The following is a 24834-nucleotide window of genomic DNA, read 5'->3' on the forward strand; positions in this document are numbered from 1 at the left end:
ATTGCAGCTGGAGTTTGGGGGAATGCGAGCAAGTCAAACCTTGCAATTATTTTAATTTGCCATTTTTTCCTTTATTTTTCTTTTATAGCCCACTCCTTAAACATTTTTCCATTTTCGGCTTCACAGAACAACATGATGTAAACGGATTTTTTCCGCCCCCCCCCCCCCCCCGCCAAAGTGCCACATAGCAGCAGAAATTATTTAAATGTTCAGCTCACCAAGATAGGCCATTACTGCCATTGTGCTCAGGAGGTGGATATTTTGTAGGCTATTGGAGGGCAGATGCTTTGAGAGTGGTGCATGTGGTTATAGTTTCATCAAGACATTGCTTCTACCCAGCCATCCAAATGGATTCAGCCCTTTTTCATATAATTGGCAATCACAGCAAGGGTCTGTAGACTCCATTCGAGCAGAAAGTAGAACTCAGGAGAGGGGAGAGAGAGCGAAAAAAAGAAATCAGAATGCTTATTACTCAATTAATGTTTGCATGAGAGTGCAGTTCCTTAAAGATGATGTTAATGCGGTGCGAGAGTTGCATTTTTTATGAGCTCTCTAATGCGTGGCAGGTTAATGACACCATGTACAGTGATATTCTTGTGATCCAGGTAATTCGGCAGCTTGATCATCAGGTCTGTAATATCTGTAGCAGCTTGAATTGCTCCTGCAGCTGGATGTTAAACTTGCTAAAATTTCCTATTCCTAAAAGGCCATCTTACAGTTCACAGGAAATGCATTTAGTTTGGGAGCATTGCTTTCCAAAAGAGTCATCTTGCTGTATATGTTTTTTTTCTTTCGCTTGTAAGACAGACAAGGGGAACCCTGGGCAGTTCCTGTGTTGGTCTAGGAACACTGATTCTCTGCAAACCCTTTGGATAAGATTCAGGTATACAGTGTGGAAAATATGATGGAAATCTTACAGCCAAGTATGTAGCGGAAATGTCTTTAATTAGGCCATTCTTCTTTCTTTTTGCATGGAAGTGGCTGACTTTCTCCCTCCAGAAGGGGTGTGCATTATGGTGTTATCCAGGCTGTGTTGTGCTGTTGCTGTCGGGCTTTACTTGATCAGCTGTCACTCACCAGAAATAACTTGTGCAGCTCACTAACAGACAAACCACTTGACGATGAAAATACGGCATAAGAGGTGCTGTTGCTCTAAAGGTGCACTTGAATGTTCAGCAGATGAGCCCGGGCTGCTCTTAAATACGTGAACTGTACAGATACTATAGGAGAAGAATATGCGTTGTCTTACTGCCACTGTTCCTAATGCCTTACGTTCAGAAAATGAGATGGTTTGAAATCAACAGAGTGTAGGAACGGAGTCCATGTCTGATGCAGACAATTTGACGCCTCCGGTGTTAATCTGATGTTAAGCCCACCTGGAAAGAAAATTGCTGTCCACTGAGATTGATTTATTACTTGTACCAAATGTAGTGGGGGGAGAGTTTTATATATATATATATAAATATATATATAAATGTAAATGTAAAGTTTGTGTAACAGCTTACTCTTTTTTTGTAATAGTGTATACATCTATCAGTGGATAGATACAGTATATATTTATAATATATACACACACAATATATATATTTAGCAAAATGCCTGCAGAGGAAACTTAGAATAAGAAAGGCAGTGCTGGTATTCAAACTCTACAGGGACAAAGTGAAGAAAAAACCCTGTAAAAATCTAGTATCCTTTCCATTAGATTTAAAAAAAAAACACTTTTGAGGCAAATGAAATATAATCTTTTAATTGAAAAGAAAATTGATTTTTCTAGTTAGAAATGCTGATTCTCCCCTAAATCATTCTGGTTAAGAATGATTAAGAAAAAGATTCTTGTTATTGCTTATATTTTCTGAATAAGCCTCCCAAATCTCTCATGTGTATCACTCTATTGTTTTTCTAATTATAAATAGGGAGTAATTGTGCAAAGAAAATTAAAATAGCAAGTAGGAGTAACAAATATTGTACCATTAGAGCAGAAGACATCATCTATTAGAACGGGGAAAATGTCATCTTCCATGTTAAGAAGTTAACAACTGCCTTCTGAGTTACTGGTCGGCATTATAAGGCTTGCCTTGTCATCGCACTAGGAGGTTTCAGTACAAAATTTAGGGAAGAGAAACCCTGCAAACCCATGGCTTTTTGTTTTCAGAGTGTTCCAAAAAAGCCACCAGGCCACACGAGTCAGGCACATGGTGCCCTGGGTGTCTCTGGAGCTTCCAGCATTGGTGGCCAAGGCTCTGCAGCCGCAAGCCAGCCCCACGCCTGGCAGGGCACGGCACCCCTTGGAGCTGTCTGGCGTAACAGAGAAATACCCAGAAAATTGGGTTTGAAGGATTTATTTTTTTCCAACAGGTCACTTTAATGCCCTCGTGACCAAGGCCAAGGCCCGGACTCGAACAGGTGAATCTTCCCCTTAAGCTTGTTAGGAGGAAACTTCAGGCAGCTTCAAGAGCAGATTTGGGGTAGGTGAGCAAATCCGCAAGTTTTGATGCTGCCTGGTTGCCAGAGCCTTCAAAACTGGACAGAAACCCCTCTGGAGCTGGGTCCTTGTGGGACTTAGCCAGTCTCAGCTGTTCTGCCTGGAAATTCCTCCTTTGGGCCCTGTGGGAAGTTTTAGTGTCTGCATTAGTCCTGGCTGGAGGAGCAAAACCAGCACCCCTCTGTTTAGATAGCCACAAACACAGGTGCTCAATAGCATTCAACGCAAGTTTGGGTCTTGAACCTGTTTTGTTCCATTCTGCCTCCAGCCTCAGCTGCAAATTCACCCCGACTATTCGAGAGGGTTCAGTGCTGTAAGAGCAGCATTTGGCTTTCTGCAAGTCCCAGCTGCTATTTGCTTTTAAACAAATCTGATCGTGGAAAGTGTTAACACTCACTCTCGTTCTGAAACCTCTGTGAGCAGGATGCTGTTAATTCACATGCCATGGAGTCAAGCAGAGGTCGGCATGGATGAGCCGTTAATAACTGAAGCAAAAATGTTTTTAGTACCAAAATGTCAAACAACGTAAAAGCCAGCCAGCTGCATGACAGTGTGGTTTCCATCCGCACACCCCTCCTCAGATAACATCCAGACCTGCGTGTACCTAAAAGCGATGCGGTTAATTGGGAGCATTCCCACAGCGGAGGCTTTAGGGAGGCTGAACGGTATGTGAGAGAGAAATTGTAGGATTGAGCTTGTTATTGAGGTGGGGGAGTGACAGATGAAATACTGGATCTTGGATGCGTGGGACATGGTTATGCGAACACAGAATGCTTGCCCCAAAACAGCAAAACCTGGAGAGTATCATTGGACTCTGTTGTGAAGGCACATCACCCTTCCTATGCAATCGAACTTAATGGTACTTTAGTATAAAGGTGACCTAGACTGTAATCACTGCCTTTAGACACTGTGAATTTTTTTTGGGTACTCTGTATTTTTATATATTGTACAATGTAAAGAATAATTCAGAAAATAAAACAGACCAACCTGGCAAGCCTATGAGTTATTTCCCTTCCGTGGCTGATGCATGGTGGGGCCGGGGCTTCTGGGCAGCGCTGGCAGGACGGGTCAGAAGGAACGTGGAGGAGCTTCCTCCTGACAATGTTAGTGGCCAAGGACAAGGCAAAATTCACTCAGCTGCTTGTGCGGGGATGGATGGGGAATTGCAGCATACGTCCTTCCTCCAGGTCTGCGCTCTGGCTGCATCCTGAGGCCCACGTTTGGATTATATTTGTCATGAGTTGTAGGCTACGTGGTTACAAAATTGTGTTACTAATGCCGAAGTCTGCTGCTGCAATTCAACTCCCCTCCCACACAAGCCTGGATGTTGGAGTACAGCCCCACACCAAACTTGGGGTGCATTTGAAAAATGGTATTTCTGAGGAAGGTGCCCAATGGGGTAAAATCAACTCTGTCTGAAATTCGGGGTGCCAAATCCACATCCCGTTATGCAGTATGCATCTCCCCTCTGGTCCCCCGCTCTCTGCACGTGGCACCGAGTCTCCAAGGACACGACTGCTCACCATGCCAAGGAGACTGCCCAGCTGCAGCGAGCAAAAATACACTCGTCTTCTGCAGAGCCTTTCAGGTGTACGTGCTCAGTTGCAGTGAAATCCTATCGCTGCTCCTTCTCAAGCCCTACATATTGATGCGAAAAGTTATAAAAAGCTGAGGGACACGTTTTGATTGAAGGATGATTGTAGCCTCGTATTGAAGAACGTTATAGCTCTTGTTGCATTTATTAATCAAAGTAAAGACCATGAAAAGTGACAGAGTCAGGAACATTTTAGTTTATGTTCCGATACAGCTCAAGACTTATATTGAAGTTTCATACAGAAAATTACACCATAATGTCGTAAAAAATAGATTGGATTACTAATAACCTGAAACGTGCTACACCTGCATACATAATACTTTAATCCTACTAAATCATAAGCTATCCTTTGGGTGTTTTCATATTCTCAAGTGTGCATACAGGAATTTCTTTTCAATGCAGACCATTAAAAAGTAATTGAGAGGCACAAGATCAGTAAAAACAAACTTGCTGTGAATAAGATGGATTTTTTTTCCCAGTTAGTTTGCACGGTAACACGGGGAGGCCATTTCTGAATGGTTTTGTTTTGCATCAAGACACCTCTGCACACAATAAGAGCAAAGTATCACATTGGAACCTATTTACAATTTCCTTAAAATCTGTCTACAACAACATTTTTTTGCAGTCGTTAATTTGATTGATTAACATAACGGTCTCACTCGTAGCCCCAGTGCATTTTTTTTCTCTCACCTCCACTGCACAGCCCAACTGTACCCTTTTCCCTCTTTAATTCTTAACTGTGTGTAAGTTAACAGTGAAAGCTTTGTTACCTTGCAGGGTCCCCATCAGCTTCCCCTCCCTGGCAGTGTTCAAGGCCAGGCTGGACAGGGCTTTGAGCAGCCTGGTCTGGTGGGAGGTGTCCCTGCCCATGGCGGGGGAGTGGAAACTAGATGGGATTTAAGGGCCCTTCCAACCCAAACCACGCTGTGATTCTGTGATTCTTATCCAGCCCAAGCCTCAGGGCTGCACTGCTGGCGCTGGGCTGCCGAGCAGCGCCCGCTGCCCACGGGGTTTGCTGGGGGGCACCTGCAGCAGCACGGCCAAAAGCGGGGCCAGGATGCAAAGTTGCCTGCGGGGACCGCAGTGACTGCCACAGCCCCCTCCAGCCTGCCTTTGGCAGCGCTTGGGGGGTGAGTGTATAGAAATGGAGGAAAAGGAAAAAGCAGAAGATCCCCTGCAAGTTGTTTCTCTATGTGTCCTCCCAGCTCCCTGCAATAGGGACGCCCCGAGCCAGATGTTGCAGAACCCGTCCTAGCCCTGTCCCTCCATGTGAAGCGCTTCCGCTGGTGTTCTCGTCTCCATCAAGGGCTGGAAACATCCGTGGCTGGTGCAGCATCCGCCTGGGCAATGGCACAGCCAACACTTGGCATTATGGAGGAAAGGAAGGGCAAGGAATTGCAGCCTGGCCCAGTTAACCTCAGTGCTTGTGAAAAACGCCGGAGCGGGGACTTGGATGAAGGATCTGTAACCACTGCAGAGCAGCTGCATATTGGCACCAGGGCGTTATCAAGAGTAAGTCGTGTCAGACCAAGTTAATTTCCTCCTCTGAACAGGCACCACGTCCTGCAGATAGCACAGAAATAAGAAATATCCTGCAGCCTGATGTTTCGCAAGGCTTTCAGCTCTTTCGTACGTGATCCTCATACGCTGCCAGGGGTGGTGGCAAGGCAGAGCATCGTGCAGAGACCCTCCTCGGAAAGCAGTCAGGCTGTGGCAATGAAAAAAAGCCCCGACTGGGTCTCCTACTGCCGTGCTCAGCACCCCTACTAGTGCCCAGCTCCCCCACCAGCACCCCCAGTCCCCCATCAAGACATGGTCACAGTCTCTTGCTCTGACTCCTGCATTTCCCTCTACCCATGCAGGCATTTTGGTCAACTGCAGAAGCAGACGTGGCTGTGGGCTGTGCTACTGGGGCCTGGCCCCCAAGCTCGGGGACAGTCCCTGGGTCAGCTGAAATCAGCTCAGTGCAGTCACTGCAGCACGGAGCTCAGCACAGAGCAAGCACCTCCTCAATGTGCATGAGGGTCAACACTCTCCTGCAAAAGCATCACTTCCCATGGTATCTTCTGTGGGTTTTCCCCTCAAGCATACAGCCGAGAGACTTCAAACACACAGCTCAATTACCAAAAGTTTTGGAGGTTTATTAAAAAATGTTGTTTTGATGACAGCTGAAATGCATTTTGACATGGTTTGTTCATTCATAAAAAGCCACTTGCGGAGTTGTCATGGCACTTTCTGTTTAAAAAAGCTGAGGTTCAATTTATTCAATAACTTGGCAGAGTTCAGCACTGTCCAAGCCTGCTTCCAAAAGAAAAAAACCACAAAAAACCAAACAACCCAACAATACAACCCCACCACACACCCCTCCCAGCATGTGAGGTAAGAACAGAAAATAAATTCCTTACGTCATCACAAACGGAGAGAATTAGGCTTTGAGGGTAAAACATCAGCCCATTTCCCAGGACAACCCCTCACAGAGCCCATCTTTGATCAGATTTCAGCACTTCAATCTATTTGTGATTTCCCCAAACCAAACCCATTTTCCTCTGGAGAAAGGACTGAATCAGGCTCCGGTGATTTTGTTTGTTGAGATAAAAACGTAAACCTGGCTTTCAGGGGGCTGACAGTGGCTGGGTAGACTCTCACCTTTTCCTGCTTTGCCCTGGTGTTCTCGCAGGGCAGGTTTGTATCACCTTTTTTTTTTTTTTTTGGTTGTGACTGACCCTACCTTGGCCACCTCATGGCAACAACTCAAGCATAAGTAAGATTAGCTTGCTCTCATTTTACAGCTATAAAGACCAGAAGGAAACGTTTGCCTGCTATACACCAGCCACATCCGCCTGCCAGCTCCATGATGTGTATCTCTACAGAACACGGAAGATCCAACTTGTCGGTTCCTTGAACGAACTGAAGCAGATCTAGTACGCAGTGAACTCTCAAAGCGCCTTCTGGCTGTGGGGCAGAGATGTCTCCTTGCTGAGAAGCTGTGCCATACCACTGTCACACTTCAAAATAAGTTTTCTGGAGATTTTCGAGGTCAAACTTCAGTCTGTAACCTGCCAATTAGCTGGAAGCAAAAAGTAGTCCTGGTTTTCCGTCACTCTGGAGACAGTGTAGTGTCTCCCAGGCCTGGGGTTAGCATTGACCACGGCGAACAGCAACAGGCTGTCAAGGATCGATGCATCTAACCTTGCTGTAGTCTTTCATTTCTAAACCTCCCATAGTCATTTCCTTGCTGTCGTGGAAATAATGGAGCCAGCAATGGATTGCTCCCCTCTCAAGTGCAGGGTAATGAGCAGCCATCAGAAACATTTGATGTTTCCATGATGTGAAGCATCAATGGCCACAGCAAAAACTGTACCCATTTTTGCAGTACTTAATTTACTGTCACGAGCAAGCGATCTGTACGAGAGAGAGCGGGCATAACACTGATACACTTTTATTACCCTGGCAGGAGGCACATCATTGTTTTCTGTTTTCACATTTCGTAGCAACAACATTTTTTTGTTCATAAGTTTCTTCATAGGAGCTGAAATTGGTTTTATGTTGTACCCAATTTACATGCTGACTTACATCAGCCTGTCCACGAGCGAGAGCCTCGCTTTCTGCCTGAAAGCCTCCTGGCAATTACTGCTGTCTTCTGCTGATCCATCACTCCTCTGGCACTGGAAGAGTCAAACCTCGCTGCCTGGTGGAGGCCGCCCATGCTGGGGAGCAGCCTGGTCCCTGGCAGCCCCTGCCACACTGGGTGCTGTCACAGCAAAGGAGGGTCTGGAGCTAATAGGTACGGACTCGTGCTCTGAGCATCACTTCTGCGTGCCAGCGCAGAAGCCCGCAGTCCTGCCCCAACAAGAAAAAAAATTCTTCTTTAAGACCCACGTGAGTGTACAAGGTAGGGCAAGCTGCAATGCTTTAGCACAGGCTGAGACCTATTCTGAAAAATCTCTCTCAAAAAGGTCTTTTCTGCACTTCAGTGGCAGTTGAAGTCACTTCTGTATCAGGTTGTGCTGGTTTAGTTCACGTGTCTGCTGCTCATCCGCTCACCACAAACCCTTCAGAGCTGCCCTTTCCTTTGCCCACCAGAGATGCTCTTTCAGCACCAAAACTCAACCATGAAGCTACATCCACAATCCCAACCATCGGCTCTGCAATCAAAGGCATGTCCAGAGAGCCCCAGGGAGAGGTTGAGGTTCAGAAGACAGTGGGGTCATTGGCTGTTTGTGTTTCTTCTGCCTGTGTCTCTTGAGCCCCACTCACCAGGGTCCCACCGAGGCAGCGTTTCACTGCGTGCTGCCCGTGGGGAGGTTCGCATCCCCCACCCACTGCCTCCTGGTGCCTGGGCTGGGTACCTATTGTGGCTGTAGGTCTGTGGCCAAGCAGATGGGTGGACAGACAGATGGATGGACAGGCTTAGTCATGGTACAGCCCTTGCAGCCCTCAGGGAAGAGGTCCAGCCCATCCTGGTGCCACCAGCAGAGCCCCTCCAGCCCTGGGACCTGCCTGCAGATATGGAGCAAAACAGAAAGCTCCAAAAAGAAACTTCCCTGCAGCCATGGGACCTGCTGCAAAACCTCCCGCTGAGAGTTCGGGACAGCCCAGGGCTACCCCACCGCTGCAGGGCTGTGCTCCTGTGCTCGTTTGGCTCCCAAAGCGTTAAGGTGGGTTTTGCAGCCCTTATCCAAGGATGACTTCACTGGGTGACTGGCTGGCACCAGTACTGGGAGAGGAGAGCTTGCTGCTCCTAGCAGCTTTCGTGAGGAGTCCTGGCATGGTGCATGCTCCTGGGCTTCCCCTCCGCCTGCTCAAGCCCAAGTTGTGCCGAAAAAAAAAAAAAAAGTCCCCCAGTTGCAAGTTTGTGTTTGTACGGTGGTGGGTGCAGAGGAACGTCAGCAGCATGTGTCAGGTAAAGGCCTTAGTTCCCGACGAAACTCCCCGGCTGCAGCCCGAATGGTGCTCCTGGAGCAGGTAAAGCACTGCGGCCACTGGGCCCTCGTGACCCCCCGGCAGGAGAGGGCAGGCAGGCCCAGCTGCGTTTGGGTGCTGCGGCTGCTGCTGCTCTTCCCCAATGTCAGCATCCCCCGGTGCTGGGCTGCAGCCCAGAGACGCCAAACACCCACACCCAGCATTTACAAGTGGCCTTGACTTTTTCCCCAGCCTCTGCTGGTCCCGCAGCCATTAGACGTGAGGTACCTGTGAGTGGCTCCCCCACATCTGGGCACATCTGGACACACCACCAGGTGCTTGCACCCAGCCTGGCTCTCAGCCCAGCAGCTCCCACAGGTCCTGCCTGCCCACATGCAACTGCAATGTGGTTGGAGAGGGAGCCACCAGCAAGCACCCAGCAAGGATGTGCTGATCGGGAAAGAGAGAATAAATGTCATTTACATGCCAGGGAAACAGCAGATTTCAACAACAGCAAAGATAAAATACAATCTGGGTTAAAAAAAAAAAACAACAAAAAACCACAAACACAAAAAACCGAAAACCAAACAAAAATCCCACCTCAGAAAGAATGAGCATAGGGTGTTCACCAACACACAAAACTACATCAGGGATCTGAGAGGGACCCTCAGCTCTCATGCCCCCAGGGATGGAGATTTCCGTAACACTGCAAAGATAAATACAACTGGGAACTATATCATCAGAGGGGACTTAAGCTCCCATATATAGCCTGGAAAGAGACTGATGCTAAGAATAGCAGGGCCTAGATATTCCATGATGCAGGAGTTGACAGATTTCTTCCCAGCACTAATAGGATGTGAGGCTATTTTAAACTTTCCCTGGTAAGTAGTCAGGACGTTATTGAAGAGCTGGTCCTAGAAAATAAACATGGATCAAGAGATCCTGGGCTGGGTCCATTTCAACTAATGCAGAATAAACACAAGGAAGGTGATTACGGAGGCTCACCTTTCCAAAAGCCCAAACAGAGATGTTAATGATGGGAACCAGCAAAATCAACCGGCTTGCTGCACCCTGAGCCGTGAGCCCGGGTGAGGCAGGGTGTGAAATCAGAGCCGGGGTAGTGCCATGGGACAGCGGGGGCTGCCACAGCCACCAGCGCCTTCCCCTCCCTCGGTCCCCTGCTCACTGGGGGCCGCTCTGCCCTGGCCCACCCCCTGCATCCCTTGGTCTGCAGGGACCTTTGGTCCGACAGTGGGGGGCCAGACATTCCCCCTCCCTAAAACCCCGCTGAAAGCGATGGAAATCTCTCTGTTGGCTGGGTTGGTTGGGTGAGGCTACGTTCATCTAGAGTAGGCAATCCCCATTTTGTGGCAGTACCTATCTCCAGTGTTTTTCAGTGATATTATTGCAGAAATAAACTATTCCCCTGTATTTTTTTTGAATTAATGAACAGTGATGGCAGCATATCTGAGTAACCTCTTTAATGTGCAACAGCCAGTACGTAACTACACGCACTTCACGGTCAGACTCCAGTTTTAAAAAGAAATGACACAGTGGATGTGTTACATTGACAAGTATATAGTGGTTTCAACATTCTTTTCTTAAAAATAAATATACATCACATTGGAATATCGCATACAAAAAGTAGAATTTGCCCTAAAATAAAATTTTATCAAATAATTAAAAAAATTACAAAAGTAAAATGCAGACAAACTCCAGTAAAATTGAACAGTCTTACAGGTCGAGGATAGTTTACAAAGACGCTCTGCAACACGTAAAACCCTCTTCCTTCTCCATATGTTCATGCAGTTCAAAAAACCCCAACTGTTACGTGCACCACATCATTAAAAGCTGGGTTTTTTCCACCTTATCAAGTACTTGTTTCTAAAATGCACAGCAGAAGACATTAAAGTTGGTAGGGGAAAAAGGGATTTTTAATCTAACAAATGCCATAGGCAGAGAAAACAAATATATCTGGAAAATACATCATTGTCCTCGGGGGAGCAGCAGCCGGTGGTCACCTACGGGGACACCTGTGGCTCTGCAGGGCTTGCTCAGCCCAGGTGATGGGTGGCAGCAGAAAGGTTGGTGCAGGCAGGAGAGGTACAGGCAGCGGCCAGGGCAAGGGAGCCAACTCTGTTTTCGCATCGTAGCTTTGATTGCATATCCAGGGCATCCAGAGAGCCGGACACAGCCTGGGGGCTCCGCACCCCCCTGACCGCCCTGGGCAGCCGGGCTCCCCCAGCATCCCTTCCCTACGCATAACCAATCCCCACCGGTGTGCCCATGTAACCTGTCCTGCCAGAGGGGTTTCTGTCCACACCCTACACACTGTCTATGCCTTACAGATTACGCCAGCCAGGCAGAGAAACCCAGGGTCCGCACTCCCCACAGAAGTCTCAAGGCTGAGGACACGCAGCCCATCAAACAGGGCATTTCCCATGCCCTGCTCCAGCCCCATCCCTCACAGGATCCCAAAGCACCTCCCAGCCCTGCCTGCAGCGAGTGCCTGGGGAGGGACATGGGGCACCCCCCTCCCCTCTTACAGGTGGTGAGAGCAAGGTACCCCACGCAAGAGCATCCCTTCCCCGAGCCCCCCAGCAGCTCTGTGACCAAGCAAGGGCAGCGCCCCAGCGTCACACAAACCTGCACATCCCCTCTGCACAGGAAAACACAGGGCTGGGGTTTTTTTGGCTTTTACAAACAGATGGACTAAAGTTGAAGATGTGGCCTGAGCCTAAAGGGAAAAGCTCCCCATAAAGAAAAAAAGGTTTTGCTCATGGTATTTTCTTCATGCAGTGATACAAAGTGAGCACGAGTCTGTCCAGATGTAACAAGCAGAGAACTCACATGGAGGACGCTCGTGGGGAGAGACTGTGGAATGAAAAGCTGTTATTGCAGAGAGCAAGTCCCACCTGCCTTCCCTGCCACACCTTGGAAAACCCAGTGCCTCTACGCTGCGTCCCACAGCCATAAACAAAGGTCAGAACCTCATTGCTGAGGAAGTAAAAAATGAAACGCTGCTAAAACTGGGCTGCAGAAGACATCCCTCCTGTGCAAATAACCCAGGTGCTCACCTACGTCACACCTTCTGGGCATCCTGCAGCCCTTCCCTTCTCCCCCTCTGCTCCGATCGCTGCCCCCGGCCTAGGCACGAAGCTTCCCGCAGCAGTGCTGGGGGCTGAGCAGTGGCAGGAGGAGCACCGGGGCTGCGGGAGCGGGTCCACGCTCCGGGTGGGCATGAATGGCTCCAAACACGTGGTGATCCCAAGTAAAAGGCAGGAGCCAGCACATCTGTACAAATATTTGCTTTTGCTTGTCAAAACTTCGGACAGAGTTACATTTCTTCTGCTATTTATTAGTTTCATCTGTCTTGAATCACAAATTGCAAAAATTATGAGCGGATTGACATCATCTTCTGACTTGACTTGGGCTGCCGCCGGCTCTGCGGCAGTTCTCCTCCGCCGTCTGAAGCGACGCTCCTGGGGGAAGCAAGGCAGATATTCCTGTGCCAGGTACAGCCCACCCCGCAGCAGTAAGGACTGCAGGGAAATGAGGGAAGCCTGTGCTGATACTCGGGATCTCTCACATGTGAAGCAGTGAGCCTGGAGGTTGTCTCTCTGTCAGAAGCGCAGCAGCAGCCACGAGGCAGCTTCTTTCATCCGCTCCACGTGCTCTCCCCCTCCTCCCAGCCCCGATGCTGGGACCCATGAGATGATGAAGTTCTTGTTTTTCGGCAGGGTCAGCATCTACCCTTGCACGACTGTGCATCCGCGAGCACCGCTGCCTCCTCGCACACACAACATCCCCGCTCCCCAGGCCCGGTGCTTTAACAACACTGAGAAGGGCAGCACCAACGCCAAATACCAAATATTCACGTGTGCTTCCTTACCAGCGTAGCGTTTGTCTTGCCAAGTTGGTACAATGATCCACGCTCAGTTTAAAAGACACCCCTCCCCAAACCTAATGAAACATAAAAACACCTTTGTCATAGATACTTATTGTTTGCAAGTGACCCAATAGAAGAAATGAAGATGAAACATTAACCCCCCGATGTCGCAGCGTTACAAGACAGTAATATCCACCGTGCAAATGGTATAATTCCCTTTCGTATTTCAGTCAATCCTCACAATTAAACAGCACTTCCCTTTCTAGCAACAGCCAATATATGCATATCAATCAATTCAGCTCGTTTATGTTGCAGTGTAAGCTACACAGTCACTTGCCAAGTTTACCACAGAACAAGCCAGGTATGAACATCCCTGTCACCACAAAACTTCAAATTGTATTTGGATTTGATCAACTCAACGCAGCATTTCATGTTGAACTGCCTTCCGGACCCACCCCCTCCTACTCCCCCAAGTCACCAGTGCAAACACTGACGCAGCCTGGGGTTTTCCAACCCACTCCAAGATGAAAGACAACCCCCCACTTCACGTCAGCTCTGTCAGATGGTTGGGAACAACTCCGTGACGCCACGAATCTCAGTACCTAACATGCACGGTGCCCGTCTGCTTGGCCTCTCTAGGTGTGGGAGCTAAAATTATACGTTTCAAGCAAATTATACGTTTGAAGTCTAAAACCAGACTATCTGCTCACATATGTGCAAAATCCCTTGGGTCTGCACTTCCTTCCAGCTTGCATGATTTTCTAAAAATGGCTGGGTTTATGTACATTATGTACATGATCGGCCAACCCATCGCTCTAAAACTGGTTTGGGAGCACGGAACCTCTTTGCCACACCTCCAGCTCAGGGGAGCAGGTGGCCACGCGGGAAGGGGAAGGAATCAAAAGGAAATTAACGGGTAGCAGCAGTGCCCAGAGCCAGTAAACAGTGCTGTAAGTGGAGCCCACGTCACTAACCCTCAGCTTCCTCATTAGCAGCACAAAAGCTGGCACAGCTCCGCAGCTCGCAAGACGAAAAGCCAGCAGCTCTAGAAGCTGAACAGGGTTGTTAGTGAGCCCAGCAGAAACCCGAGGAGCAGCCCATACTTAAAAATGAAGAACTATTGAGAGAGAGCGGCCACTGCAGAGCATCCTTCCCAGCGTTCTCAACATAAAACACAGCACAATTACTGGCCTGTTAGGGGGCTCTGCACTGCTGGGAAAAAAAGTTCTTCAAGGCCGTGAACTTAGGGGCCATGAAGAGAAGCAAATATTGTGACTTCCCTGGGCACCTTCCTCTGCTGCAAGGCACAGGCCAAGCAGCAGCCCACGTCGCTGCTCTGGGGCAGTGCAAGGTAAAGCCTCATTTAGATTAAAAACCCCGTTGTGACTGACTCAAAAGTTGAGACTTAGAACTTTCACTAATGAGTAAGAGAAATATCAACTGCTTTGAGCCCAACCTCCACTACCGCTCACTGTATCAGCACCGCTTAGCGCTTGCCCTGCAGCCTCAGGCTCCTAACTTCCAATGACCTGTGGTTACCCCGACAGCTCAGACCCTTAGTAAATCCAAACAGCCCTTGTCCCAGTAATATTCCCAGGGGCTGACGTGCGTTACTGACACGAAATGGACTGCTCCTCCACAGAAGGATGCTGCTGCTGGGCACGGATGGGGATAAAATATTTTTCAGAGGTCTCAGCAAGCACATGCGCAATCCTCACCTCCATCCTGAGCCAGACTTGCTAATCTAATAAAATCCTAAAGCCTGAACACGGTGTGTGTGGAATGCAGCAGTGTCCTGGACAACTTCAAATAATTTCAGAGCAATCCTTTGGTTTTCACTCAGGCAGATTTCCATCAGACTTGCTGGGAACTGTGGTTAAGCCCTGACTGCAGAACAGTGCCTGCAGCCCCAGCGCAGGTCCCCAGCAGAGCCCGGGCATGCCGCTCAGCTCTGGATAGCGTCTCTACTTTGCTGCAGAGGCACTGAGGGCTGTAATTAAGACCACACACTAAGTGCCCAAGACAGACACAGTGTACCGGGTTTGCGTGGCAAGGTTTTGGTAGAGGGGGGGTTACAGGGGTGGCTTCTGTGAGAAGCCGCTAGAAGTTTCCCCTGTGTCTGACACACCCAGTGCCAGCCGGCTCTAAGGCGGACCCGCTGCTGGCCAAGGTCGAGCCCATCAGCAATGGTGGTAGCGCCTCTGTGGTAACGTGTGTAAGAAAGGGAAAAGGTTATTGTGCAGCAGGAATTGCAGCGAGAGAGGAGTGAGAACGTGTGAGAGAAACATTTCAGCAGACACCGAGGTCAGTGAAGAAGGAGGGGGAGGAGGTGCTCCAGGTGCTCGAGCAGCGATTCCCCTGCGGCCTGTGGTGAAGACCATGGTGAGGCAGGTGTCCCCCTGCAGCCCATGGAGGTTAACGCTGGAGCAGCTACCTCTCTGCAGCCCTTGGAGGACCCCACACCAGAGCAGGTGGATGCCCCAAGGAGGCTGTGATCCCATGGGAAGCCCATTCTGGAGCAGGCTCCTGGCAGGACCTGTGCCCCCCCTGGAGAGAGGAGCCCACACTGGAGCAGGTTTGCTGGCAGGACTTGTGACCCTGCGGGGGGCCCACGCTGGAGCAGCCTGTTCCTGAAGGACCCCATGGAAGGGACCGACACTAGAGAAGTTTGTGTAGAGCTGCAGCCCCTGGGAAGGACTCATGTTGGAGAAGTTTGTGGAGGACTGCCTCCTCTTGAGAGGGACCCCATGCTGGAGCAGGGGAACAGTGAAGAGTCCTCCCCCTGAGGACAAAGGAGCAGCAGAAAGAACGTGTGATGAACTGACCACAACCCCCATTCCCCGTCCCCCTGTGCCACTCAGGGGGGTAAGGAGGAGAAATTGGGAATGAAGTTAAGCCTAGGAAGAAGGGACGGGTGGGGGGAAGGCGTCTTTTAAGATTTGGTTTTATTTCTCATTATCCTACTCTCTTTTGATTGGTAATACATTAATTTCCCCAAGCAGAGTCTGTTTTCCCCATGATGGTAACTGCTGAGTGATCTCCCTGTCCCCATCTTGAGCCTTTTGTTATATTTTCTCTGCCCTGTGCAGCCGAGGAGGGGAGTGATAGAGCGGCTTTGGTGGGCACCTGGCATCCAGCTGGGGTCAGCCCACCACACACAGAAACTTCTGTCGAAGCATCAAAGTTCAGGAGAGCAGTGAGCAATTCACACCAACTCAGAAAAAAACCCAAGATGTTCTCTCTTCTCCCCTGACTGTACAGACAGTCTGCATCTGGCATCACTGACAAATATTTTGAATTGTTTGATGCTTTCTGGAACAGAGGCAGAATAGGTTACGGTCTGGACACCGCCTGAAGTGCTTCTCCATCTTAAAATAGCTGGGACAGTGAAAGGATTAGAAATCTCTGTCACTCGGGACAGTGCCTGGGCTGTGCAATTTTAATCTTAATATAGCTACAGTAAATTGCAGAAGCAGAGCTCCGAAGAGCCATCCAAGCTTGCAGTTCTGCCATGACAATGCAACTCCAATCAGACTCTTGGCAAGCGATCCTTAGTTTCAGAAGACAATAGGTAGCAGCAGCTACTGGATACTGAAACTATTCCAGGCACTAAAAACATAGTAAAAAGAAGCTGGACAGTTAATACCACTCATCTGAAAACCGGTAAGAGGATGATGCCAGTGGATCTGAACATGCTGGTTAGATTGATTTAGTCACCCCAGTGTAGGTTAGCTCCATTTCTGCTTCAAGACAGAAAAGATCGTTTAGTAGCTGATATAGGCAACGAGGAAAGTCAATTTTCTGTTACTACAGAAAATACACCCATTGCTCTGAAAACATAAAAGCAGGGAACAGCTTGTTTTATTTTACTGCACAGATACACTCCTGAGTTAAAGGTATTAGTGCATATTCTCTCTGCTGAAGGAGAGCAGAGAGAATGAACGGATCCGTGTCTGAACGGCAGCGCCCAGTTCAGGGTTCATTTGAGCAAGCTTACAGTGTGGTGTCACCCCAGGGCGGCAGAGAAGAGCCCCGCACAGGAGCAAAGGGCGTTTGATTCAGCCGCCTGCGGACGCCGAACCCCGCACGCCAGCCCCCTCCAACAGGTACCCGCACCCCCTGCGATGAAATCGCTACGACAGGAGATCATTCAGCCCCGAAAAGAAATCAGGTCGCAGGCAGCGTACGGACGCGTTCCCGCTCGCGGCAGTGACTGGTTTAGTTACAAACAGTGGCACACCACCATCCAGAGACAGGCTTACTTAAAAGAAACCTATGTAAACACACACCCTTATATAACTTATATATAAAAGACATATATATAAGTTTTATTCGTGTATACATAGATATAAATATGCACGCACGCACACACACACCCACCCCCCTAACACAAAGCACAGAACACACACATGGAAATACTGTAAATGATGCTGAAGTCTAAGAATATAATTAAGAAATTTTTAGCAGGTTTAAAATTGAGTTAAAAAACTATTCAAAGTGTCTTTAATATTTATGTTCAAGTAAGGGCCAGAACGACCACAGATTAGTACTGATAAAAAGAGCTGGCATTGTATTTCCCATATTATGCCAAAACTCACGAGTTATTTCTCATTGTCAAACTCGTTGTCATTTTGCCATCAGGGCGCCTCATTAACTAGAAATATTTTTTTAGGAAAAAGTGATTTTAAAGACTTGGATCAACAAACAATATTGTTTAGGCACCCTCAATCATAAACTAATCCTAAAAACCACGCACACCTTGGAGTATCAGAAGAGAACTAGTGGGACTCGCACACCCACTCCCACAGTATTCGGTGGCACAAACAGGTCTTCACAGTAAGAAAGGCAGTACTGGAGACAGGGGATGAAAAGGTGACACAGTGGTGGCCTTTAAAACAGCAACATTTACCAAGAGTGATTCTCCAGTAAGCTTCTGATACACCACAGATGCTCCATATTCAGGAGATACGGAACCAAGATGGCATTTCAGAGGCGACTGTGGTGCAAGTTGGGTTTCAGTGGCAGCTAAAGCTATCGTTTACATGTGCTCCAGGGTGACAACAAACTCCTCTACAACACTGCAAAGATTGTTTGGGATATTTAGTATGGCTAAAAACCCCGGTACCAGTGTCTTATATCAGAAATTACTTTATTAGAATGTAAATGTAGTGTACAGGCACCAAATCGTTTTAGCTTAACTGCTTCATGGACGTTCATTATACAAATGACTAGCGATTTAATAGAGAGATCTTTAAAATAAAAGATTTTTTTTTTCCTTTTATCTTTTTTTTTTTGGTTAGGATTATTCACTATTTCTATTCTGATAGAAGACTCTGAAGATTACTGGTACCCTGGTGCGTGTAACCGTGAGTCAGCACACACACACACACACGCACACACACACACAACTGTACACCTCATTGCTACATCAACAGCCTTTTAAATAGAGAGCACCAGCTCTGGCACCGGCACCTGTACATCAGATATATTCTCTTTGTGCATTTCGGCATCTTTATCACCACTCAAGTTCCACGTTTATCGCAAATCAAGGTGGTCTTGAACAGAAGAACAGCCTCTCCCTCACCCGCTCTAATAAAGCCACGATTAAGTCTTGTAATTTGTTTTTCCACTGTTGAGCCGTGCAAATCCAGGCAGATGTGCAGACTGCAAAACCGACTTCCAGTCTCTTCCAACCCCTCACCAGTCCAGCGTTATCACACGGAGACAACGACATCGAGATAGAGTCTGTCGTAGGACTCGCGGAAGCACAGGATGAGGAGCAGGCTGAGCAGACACGACCCTGGCAGGCACCAGTTGAACCAGGAAAACTCTGTAAAGCAGAAAACAGACCCAACCTCAGAGTTACCAAACATGTTCCATGTTTAAAGCAACCAAATCTTTGATTGATGGCGGGTTTGAAGGAAATTGCTGTGTTCTGAACAAAATCCTGACAGCCCTTGATCGATAGATTGTTAACATGGTCTATGAGACTTCTCCATGGATGCCTTATGAATATATATATATATATACACACATAAAACTAATGCCTCCAGCTAATGTTAATCTTCCTTATTCAACCTGCCAACGGGGAGAAGAGGGCAGTGGGGGGAAATAAAATCTATCCTTGCAAATGGAGAATAAACCACTTCCAAAGACTCTACTCGTTAGTTCTTTGATTTCTATGGATTGAAAACAAATTAAAAGTGTAAGAAGAAGCAGGATTTGATTTTGAATCAAACCTGCTACATAGGATAAGGAGGGAAAACCAATTTCTCAGAAGAAACCTGTGAGTAGTACAATCAATTCAATTTAAAACTAGTTGCACAAACAGCTCCTCGGAAGCCTCTTTCTAGATGTTAAGACATAATGTACTGCTCTTAAAAGCCTGCGTTCCACATTCAGAAATCCTATCATCAGATATTTGACTACTGATTAGCAGCTTTATTCAGGTTTTTTAATGAGTGCACCATAATTTCCTTTTCTTAAAATCCCTCAATTTACTGAAGAAACATTAATTTTACTGGAGATGGTGTTTTCCTCCTTTTTCCTTTTTTTTTTCAAGTCTCCTTTATTATTAATTTATTTTTACAGAATCTAAACTCTCCCTCAAGGTCTGAGTTAATCAAAATCAATACTTCAGCACTGCTACTTTCTTAAATCTGTAATTTACAGTGCTAAAAGAAAAAGCAGAAACTATATTACACAATGCAAAGGACAAAAGTCAGAAAGCCTAAAACCCAGTAACCTTCAACACCACCCTCTGTCATCCACTAAAACCCCTTATGGATTTGTTTAGGCAGCAATCTTATTAAAACCTTAGTAAAATTTTCCTAGGCTTGGCGAATACCGTGTTATGTGATGCCAGAAGTCAATAGGCAAACGCTTCGCTATTATTTTCCTTACAATGCTCTCGCTTAATTGGATTAAACAGACTTTAACCCAAATACCCCAAAAGACCAAATTTAACTTGTGAATCCTTCATGTCTTTTGTAATCCAGAATTTGTGTCAGCACTGGCGATGCACACTAACACATCGATCGTGTGAAGCTAAAGGTCGATGTACTGTCGTTTTTCCCTTGGAAGTCCCTGCAGGAAAGGCGAAGGAAAGCGCATCCAGAGGCTGCAGCCTTGGGTCTCAGGGCACAGCGCTAGCAGGGAGGCTGAGCTTTAGAGAGGTTTACACCTCCACCATGCTACCTGGACCAAAATCTTTAGTGCACTGGCAAGTTTCTGGGGCTTGGCTCTTTCACAGCCTTTGCAGTATCAGAGTACGAGGAGAAAAAGAGAGAAATCAGAATTAAAACTAGTGAAAGATTATTTGGCCTAAAAAGCAAGACTGAGGGAACAAGATGAATTTGACTACGTTCTGGTTTACCTGTAAGCTTCTTGAATGCCATCATAGGATGCATTTGAATCAAATGAAAGGCAAATGTTTCAGATCATTATCTGCCTTCTAGAGGATGTTTTTATTAAAGGAGCCAATAGCACCCACTGGCATTGAACCCCCGCGGTGACCACGTGAGCTCTTGTACTTTTGATCATCTGTGAAACAGCATTGCAGAGAATGGATTGTCCTAAGCACAAACTACCTTTATTTTTTTTTCCTTTGAAGAAACAGGGAAAATATTCCAAGTGTATGGATATACTAGTTTTGGGTTTATCCTTAACTGCATTTACTGATACCTGCGAGGGAAAGAAATACTAGAGACAAAAAATGGCCCTTCCTGTTTATGAGGAAACGAGTTCACTTCACCGTAATTCTTCAGTCAGAAGTGAGACATTCCAAGCACTGAATTGTAACACTGAAAAATGCTGAAAAAATTCTCAGAATATTCTACTGATCTTTTCAGCTCAGGTGTAAATGCTGGAAATAATAGTATATGTGAACAGAGTTCACACGAATTAATACTAATCATAAAAGCATTCTTTAAAACATAAAGACTAAATATCACACCCCCTGAGGCTACTGGGGATGGAATTCAGATTTTACAATCATGCAGTTCAATGTCAGTATTTGAAAAAAAAAAAAATTAAAAAAAAATCTCAGTTAATGTTCACAGACCACAATCTGGAACAGGGTTGTTAACCTGCTTGTGATTCCCTGGCAGAAACACACACTAACCACGATGAAAATCTGCCCCAGGCTATATCCTGCATAATTTCAAGCACAATTCATTCTGAAATTTGTCAGTCTCCTGGTTATAAAACACACCATCTTAGGAAGTACACGCACTCATAGGAATATATAAAAGTTCACAATTTCTAATGCTTCCAAAGCAAAACTTTGCTTTACAAATCTTTCATCGTGAAGTAAACCTTGGCCACAACCACAAAATATAACCCAAGAATCTGCATCTTTGAAAACCATTCATAAAGACCACTGCCCTTTGAAAACAAGATGGGTTCTTACTTTACAGCTCAGAGTAATAATAAATATTATAGTCTACTAAACAGCGAGTTGAAAGTTACGATCGTGAATTATGAGGGAGCAAGTAATACTTGAGAGATGAGACAGTCTGGAGAAGTTCATGAAAACATCACGCAAAACACTGTTCTGCCTCATTAGGCCACTAGATTATCTAAAGGAATGAGTATTTTGTCATCCTTTGAGCAGTGGTCAAGTGATGCTCTCTCCCTGCAATGTATGTCCAACCCACTGAACAGAACTGACCATAAACGAGGCACTTCTGCTCTGCCCCTCCTGGGCAACACTGTTACACCCTGAAGCATGAGACTGGGTTAGCTTTACTGTGGTTTGAACACCCATAGATGCAAACGTTATAAATGGTCATGTTACCCCGGGGCTTTACAAATATATGACAACAGGGTGTATCTTGATGGTTTCTGGCTACAGCAAATGCTAAGTAGAGTATGACTATATACATCTTGCACTACAGCATTTCATTTTTATTAGCATCATATAGAAAAGAGTAATTAAAGTTCTTCTCCCTTGCTGCTACATATAGGGATCCAAACATTTGATTATTAACAGAAATCGTATGTGCAAAAGCTCCCTTTACTGACACGGGTATGTCTTCACACAGAATTACATTTTCAAAGTGGCTTATATTTCTTACCTGTATGGTAAAATGTGAGGAAAAACAAAAGCACTCCCATAAACACATTACTCAGAAAGGTGACAACTCCACAGGTAATCCCTTCTGGAACAGGGTAGACTGTCTCCACAAAGAGCTCAAAGAATATTGGTACGCTGCTGTTGAGGAATATACCCAACAAAATGCAGGATGTGTACAGTGTAGCTATAAAAGAAACAAAAACAGTTATTAATTTCATGCTGGCATTTTTTCCTCCTATTCAGAGCTGCCAAGAATACTAATACCTCAGTAACTGAAAAATGCATAAACTTATTTTTATCCTCTGCGTATCATAAAGCATATCACATCCCACTAGTTTTAGGCAGAAGGCATGCATTAATTTGGAAAAAAACATTAGAAATACTTTTTTTTTTTTTTTTTTTTTTTTCCAAAAAACAGAACCCATGAAGACACATTCAGTGATTCGGAATTCACTTCTAAGTAAAACAAACAGAACAAAATTATGAATGCGAAGCATCACCTACAGTTTGATTCACCTCTGAAATAAACAGAAACTATTGTCCTAGACACAATTAGTACAGGGAGCAATTAATGTACCAAATTGGAAATGGACATAGATCAACCTTTTGACTTAGCTCTAAAGGTCAAAACTAATTTTGCTTCTATTTTACAAATAAATACTAATGATCTACCAGATAACAAGACATTAGTATTCAGCATAGCCTGAGCTGCAACACATTGAATCCCTTCTGGCTTCAAAAGGAAATGAAGGGCACCCAGCGCCTGGCAGGAATGGGACATATTTGATAATATTCACCGCTGCACAACAAATTATTTTTCTTGGATGAATCAACAGAAGAATAAAGACATTTCTTCAGTAGCCTCAGGTATTTTGTTCTACAATTTCTGGCACTGCCAAATACTTTACAGTGCTTAATAACTTAATATAGACGCTTAATATACCTATATTATCAATTAATAAACCTATTATACCTATTACTGAAAAAAGAAAAGAAAATTTAAGAATTTAGTACCTATTTAGAAATGTAAATGTCTTTGCTGAGTGCTGTCTTGGGAAGGGGAAGATTTCCTGACCATCAGCCTCAACAGTCTGAGGTTACTGATCAAGTAGAAAGTATAAGGTAATGGCCAGAAGGCTTGGGAAAAAAAGAAAAGTCTGGAATGATTTCTGAGGTTTCCACCAAAGTGACAAGAAAAATGTAAAGAAAAAATTTTCAGATACAAAAGTGTTGCCAAGTCATAGGGAAATTATTTATAGCATCTTTCCACTGCAGTATGGTACAAAAACCTTAGACAATTTTTTTTTCATACAGATATATATGTTTATATAAAATAGAAACTGCATTTTCAGATTAATTTACGTTTTTCTGTCTTGGAAAGGGGAGAACTGAAACTGCTCTGCTTCATCTTCTGTTAAGCATTGCTCAAGCTTCCAGTTGAGAAACTGTTAGAAAATAGGAAGCTTCCAGCTTAAAAAAAAATAAATTAGAAAAATCACCATTTCTTAAAATATGAAGAATCATGGAAAAGAGATAAAAGCATTAAGAATCAGAAAGGGCTATTTATCAGATCCTCTGTTTGATGTGGTTGGCTTCCAAGGCACAAAGACACATTTCTTTCTCTACAGAGGATTTGCCTGGACAGGAAAAAAAGAGGACAGAAGTCCCAGCCAGAAAGATGATACAGATGGCATGACTTCAGGAGACACAGCTGGCCCCTGCTTTTTTTTTTTTAAAAAAAAATACCAGAATGTTCTGAGTTGTTAAGACAAAAAAGAACAAGTAAACCACGGTAACTTTTCCAGCTCTCGAAGTCTCTTATTATGAACTGCAAAATAAAAGTCAAAGAAATTGATGCAAGGTGTGTTCAAGAGCCATCAGAGAGGAAGGGAAAAAACCAAACCACTATTCGGATGCTCTTCCTAATGGGCTCCTCTAGATAACACTGAAGAACTGATTCCCTAGTCACAAGATCCAAAGACTTTTGCTGCAAGTCCTTACCTGTATTTAAAATTTCATGAATGTCTCTTTAAACTCCTGTTTACCTCAAACACCACTGTGTATTGCTCTGACTGTCTCTAACTGCTATCAGGTGTAGCCAGCAAATCCAAACACACTCAGCTATTTGAAATTTGTGTGTTGGCTTGAGAAACCAACAAGCAAACTAAACAGAAGTATCTCTTAAGACAAATGAACATCTGCCCCTCACCACACTCAATTGAAGATATCTATAGATAACTACTTGTAACTTCTAGAGAACATTTTCAGAACTTTCCTGAAAGAAAAGAAGGTGGTAGCCAGCTGTAATTCTGTATCAGAAACTCAAACAGTGGAAATAGTTGTGAAGCTGCTGAAAGCCACAACAGCATCATCAAAAGGGGAGCTGGGTGCAGCAAGTGCCAGAGGCAATATCTCTGCAGGAAGACTGAAACCATAAAGAGCAACAGCCGGGAAAGGGGAATCATGTGACTCTGAATAAAGAAAATCTCTAGGCATATAATTTCCAGAAACTTAGATTCACTTGAGAAGAAGGCAAAAATATGCATCTAAGATTAGCAGCCATTTAAAAGATCAAGACTTCAAATTTTAGTCAATCCAGTAGGTATCAAAGTTTCCATAAAACAAATAAAAGCCTTCAAAATAAATCTGATACCTTAAAATATGCTAGTTGAGTTACACCATTGCTCATCACTTCTAAAATGTATCAGGAAGACCAGACCGTAAGCAAACAAGTGCAATAACTCTGTACTTTAGAAACTACACCCTTACATCTCCTTGTCACAACAGCTTGCTTCAGTCACGCAAATACACCCACTGGCACACACCTCACTTCCATACTACCCTAAGCAAAGCAGCTTTAGCATTAACTTTTGGTTTTCTCCAAAGTATTA

At 45.6% G+C, this 24834-nt stretch overlaps 1 protein-coding gene across 1 annotated transcript in view; it reads right to left on the bottom strand.

The window, feature by feature from the left end:
* Nucleotides 1-18471: 18471 nt before the first annotated feature.
* The window catches only part of SLC49A4 (solute carrier family 49 member 4), a 65102-nt gene continuing 58739 nt past the window's right edge, over nucleotides 18472-24834 (bottom strand). Inside the window, exons 8-9 of the mRNA XM_086465772.1 lie at nucleotides 21945-22127; nucleotides 18472-18697 (exon numbers count right to left, since the gene is read on the bottom strand). Coding sequence (XP_086321898.1) covers nucleotides 18582-18697; nucleotides 21945-22127 — 299 coding nt within the window. The 3' untranslated portion in view covers nucleotides 18472-18581. The remainder of the gene's footprint in view (nucleotides 18698-21944; nucleotides 22128-24834) is intronic.

Source organism: Leptosomus discolor, chromosome 5 (assembly GCF_034619465.1).
Source record: "Leptosomus discolor isolate bLepDis1 chromosome 5, bLepDis1.hap2, whole genome shotgun sequence".
In the NCBI taxonomy this organism is placed as follows: Eukaryota; Metazoa; Chordata; class Aves; order Leptosomiformes; family Leptosomidae; genus Leptosomus; species Leptosomus discolor.